General features: G+C 40.8%; 1 protein-coding gene across 1 annotated transcript in view; it reads left to right on the forward strand.

The window, feature by feature from the left end:
• Positions 1-2,730, forward strand: part of LOC114922791 (nardilysin-like) — a 25,221-nt gene extending 22,491 nt beyond the window's left edge. The window contains exon 10 of the mRNA XM_029284764.1: positions 2,657-2,730. Within this exon, the coding sequence (XP_029140597.1) occupies positions 2,657-2,730 (74 nt within the window). The remainder of the gene's footprint in view (positions 1-2,656) is intronic.
• Positions 2,731-4,548: the final 1,818 nt, after the last annotated feature.

Here is a 4,548-nt window from a genome sequence, read left to right on the forward strand (position 1 = left end):
AATTGCTAACAAAGAATTAAGGGAGTACTGGGATAGCTATTTCAAACCTTATTTGGTTTTCATCAGCCAGACATACCCTTCTGAGATTCGAACCTGGGCTGTCTGCATGTTAAGCAGAGGTGTTAGCCACTAGGCCACAGGCTCTTTCTCACTTTGTTAGCTACAAGAGACAGGGGAAGAGAATGAATGCCTTTTTTTTTTCTTTTAGAGCATCCTGTCAGCCCAAATATGGGAAAGAGAAGTCTTCTCTTTCCCATATTTGGGCCGACAGGGTGCTCTAAAAGAAAAAAAAAAGGCATTCATATATATTTAAAAGACAACAAAGTGATCACCAGGAAGTATAAAACAATACAGTTTTAATAAATAAAACCAAGCTTTCGATGGCCTAAAACTGCCATCATCGTCAGGGTATAATCAGGATGCTGGGAGAGCTTGCTTATAAATACAGTCACGTCTGCGCATGGCTCCTAGATCTCGTGACAGGTCCCGGCTGGCCAATCCTGGCCTCATCTGCAAACCGAGTTAATTCTTCCTTACCTCCTTTACCTACATCTGTGTTGCCGCCCTCCTCCCTCCTTTTTTGTGTCTGTATCTCAGGTGGGCATCCTCTACTTTCCCAGGCTGGAACATGCCTCCCATCCTTGGGCTGATTCACCCTTTCATGATCCTTGGGGGCCATTCCATCTCCACCCCTTTGATGTTTATCATGACTACCCCCACTTTCCCTTCGGTGAGGTCCAGTCCTAGGGATCCTGCATCCACTCACAACCTCCACTGTGTTCTTTCCTTCCATTTCACTGATACCAGTCCTAGGGATCCTGCACCCACTCACAACCTCCACTGTGTTCTTTCCTTTCATTTCACTGATACCAGTCCTAGGGATCCTGCACCCACTCACAACCTCCACTGTGTTCTTTCCTTTCATTTCACTGATACCAGTCCTAGGGATCCTGCAGCCACTCACAACCTCCACTGTGTTCTTTCCTTTCATTTCACTGATACCAGTCCTAGGGATCCTGCACCCACTCACAACCTCCACTGTGTTCTTTCCTTCCATTTCACTGATACCAGTGAAGGAGGAGGAGAAAAAACACTGGGACAAGGAAATACGGAGGTGTTCACCCTTGAAGGTAGCTGGCATGGCTGAGTTCAGGCTCCGGGATGCACGCCCCAACCACAGCTACGATTTGAGAGCCATGAAAAAGGGGAAGATAGAGCACACTTGTAACTGTGTTAATAATAGATCCTGGGGAGCTGGGTTGGCAGTAGAGCCGAACGATGTAAGTGATGGCAGGATGCCTCCGCCTTCCCCCATTGCAGGGTTAGATAGTNAACGTTTGATCGGCTGGGACCAATTACTAGATCCAGGAGTCGCGCGCAGGCATTGGCTGGTGTATAAAAGTATTTTCTCCCATTTAGTCATTTGTACCCTGATGATGTTGGTAGATTCCAACGAAAGCTAGGTCTGTTATAGCATTTTAAAATCTTTTTAAAATTTTTAATGTTTTATTAAAACTTTTAATTATTTTAATTTTCCCTGGTGTTCACTTTTATTGTTTTACTATATATATAAATATATAGTAAATATATATATAAATATATATATAATGGATGCATCACTGATTTATCCCAGTAATTAGTGGAAAAGTTAACTTTTAAAATAATGTTTAAAGACCTGAAGATTTGGGACAATCCAAATCTTAGAGTCAGTATATTAATGGGCAAACCTTGTGATAAAAAAGGCATGCATCCTGGCATCCATCAGATGGCATAGCTTAATGGATGAAATATGAAGCATGTTCCTCTGTTAAATCATACAGGATGGGTAGAAATAATAAGAGAGATGCAGTGCTTGAGATAGCCTAACCCTATGCCATAAAGGGTTTTATAACTGATAACTAGCATTTTGTATTGCACCAGGAAACCAAGTGGTAACCAGAACAGCTTACAAAGCAAAAGTGTTACAGTACATGGATCTACAAAGTTCACCTTCTGTCCACCACAAATAACAATGTGGGGGTAACTTTTCAAGTCACTCTGGAAGCTACACTCAGAGTTTGGAGAACATGCATATCTCTTGGACTTAGGTTATAGATACCCTGGTTTAGGGGAAGTGAGACATGTTGCTGTTATTTTACAAATGAATACATTGGTACTTTTTAGAAGAACTTGAAATATTTAGTTACGTGATTTATATTTTATCCTATCTCCTGTAGTATTTATAGCCATTTGAAAACAGAGATGAATCCGGCCTTAAGCAAACTACGTAGAAAAAGAAAAAAGGCAGGTGTGAAGGGGAAAAAAATGAAACAAATTTTTTAAGTTCAGTAGTCAACCAAAATGTTATACCCTCTTCAGATCAAGTCTTTGGTGATGTCCTAATTTAAAAGCAGCTGGTGCATGGCCAATAAATAAATCAAGGATGTACAACTTCAATAGTTAATAGAGCAAAACAAATTCCTTGGAGGTCTTCATTGTCTAACAGATGTAAGGCTTGGTCTTAACCTTGTCATAATGTTCTTCTTAGGAAGTAAAAGGTCTCCAAAGACTCTTGATGCCCTGACCACCATTTATTTCCTCCACAGCCTTTCCTATTCTTCTTACCCAATTTTTCAAATTTTGAATATATGATATTAACCTCTTTATCCTGTTTCAGTTATTCCAGTGAAAGAAATACATTCTTTGAACATCTCTTGGGGTCTTCCCACACAGGAAAAGAATTACAAGTAAGGAGTGGAATTTGGACAATCTTCCATTTATATATTACAAGGAGTCAGTTCTGCATCCATCACATAATTAAGATTATTATTGTCTTGAGTCCTTCTATTCCCCGACCTGCGTATACAAAGCAATAATGAATAGCTGAGTTCAGTTCTTTATTAGTCACCAACCAATGCAAAATGAGCAGGATTTAAGGACGCATGGTCCCAGTGAAATGAATATCCAGTTCATTTTAAATGCAGTGAACAAATAACAGATAAATAAACTCCAAATCAAATCATTAATTAACTGTCTCTGAAGGGCAATTATATGCATTGGGAAACATGGTTTGGGAAAGGGCAAGAGAATAAGTGGAGATATCATAAGATATTAAGAAGGTCTTTTGTAAAAATGAGCAGCCCTACTTAATTCTTGCAAGGAGAACTGACAGATGCCTCCCGCTTTTGATTAGAACACCCCATGAATATGAGCTCCTTTTCCATATTATTGTATGAACTAATAGTTTCATTAGTCTCCATAAATTAAGTGTCTCTTAAGTCAAGTTCAAATCCTGTTGACTTATATGAACATGTCCATATTCTTTACTCAGAAATTAAACAGATATAATTGCCGTTGCCTTCTTATCTGAAGGCCTTTGTTTCATGATACTTCTGATGTTTAACATGACTTCTTGTTTCTAAACAGTCTTTATTCCTAATGCATTGGGACAAATGAGTAGATGCAGTTGCATCATTCAAGGCTTTGAATAAATCTAATGTGAAGGGAGAGGTGATAGTTTTGTTCACAGTAGGAATCACATCCACTTTGGAATGAGGTCAAGGATGACCTATGGCATTTGTGCATCAGAGTGAGCTTTGTGGACTAAGAACCACATGTTTGTTTTTGAATGGTATCCCACAGGCCACACCTAGAGAGTAGGACAGCCATTTATTTCAATGTAAGAGTATATTTAAATTTAATCAGCATTTAAATAATTTTTAAAAATGCATACGATGCAAGCCACTTCTGCATTGCTGCCAAGGATGTTTTCTCTGTAGTCATCTCAAAGAAGCCTTTACACAGGACTACTCCACATGTAGAGCCAGTTTGGTACTGTGGGTTAAGGCACCAGGCTAGAAACCTGGAGACCATGAGTTCTAGTCCAACCTCAGGCATGAAACCAGCTGGGTGACCTTCAGCCACTCACTCCCTCTCTCAGATCTATAAAGGAGGCAATGGCAAACCACGTCTGAAATCTTAAACCAGGGGTAGTCAACCTTGGCTCTTTTATGACTCGTGGACTTCAACTCCCAGAATTCCTGAGCCAGCTAAGCTGGCTGAGGAATTCTGGGAATTGAAGTCCACGAGTCATAAAAGAGCCAAGGTTGACTACCCCTGTCTTAAACACTCCCCAGGTATTTAATAATGGTCTCCTTCAGATTAAAAATAACCATTTGATGGCAACATTAGAAAACTTCCAAAGAGCTGAAGCTTTCAAACACTATATATGTTTCTATGCCCACAGTCCAAATGCTTCTGAAGTATGGTAGAACCTTCACAATGTCCTCTTGGCATTGTCAATGGCTCTGGGAGGGGCACAAAATTGCTGTGGAACAACAGAACATTGTTATTACCACATGGACTATTGAAATGCTCTCTACATGGGGCTCCCCTTGAGGTGCACCTGGAGGCTCCAGCTAGTTCAGAATGCGGCTGCGTGGGGGATTTTGGGGGCCTCTAGATGCTCCCATGTAACACCTCTCCTGCGCGAGCTGCACTGGCTGCCGGTGGCCTTCCGGGTGCGCTTCAAGGTGTTAGTAACAACTTTTAAAGCGCTCCATGGCAATG

This window comes from Protobothrops mucrosquamatus, unplaced genomic scaffold (genome assembly GCF_001527695.2).
Source record: "Protobothrops mucrosquamatus isolate PMUCROS unplaced genomic scaffold, P.Mucros_1.0 scaffold_149, whole genome shotgun sequence".
Taxonomy (NCBI): domain Eukaryota; kingdom Metazoa; phylum Chordata; class Lepidosauria; order Squamata; family Viperidae; genus Protobothrops; species Protobothrops mucrosquamatus.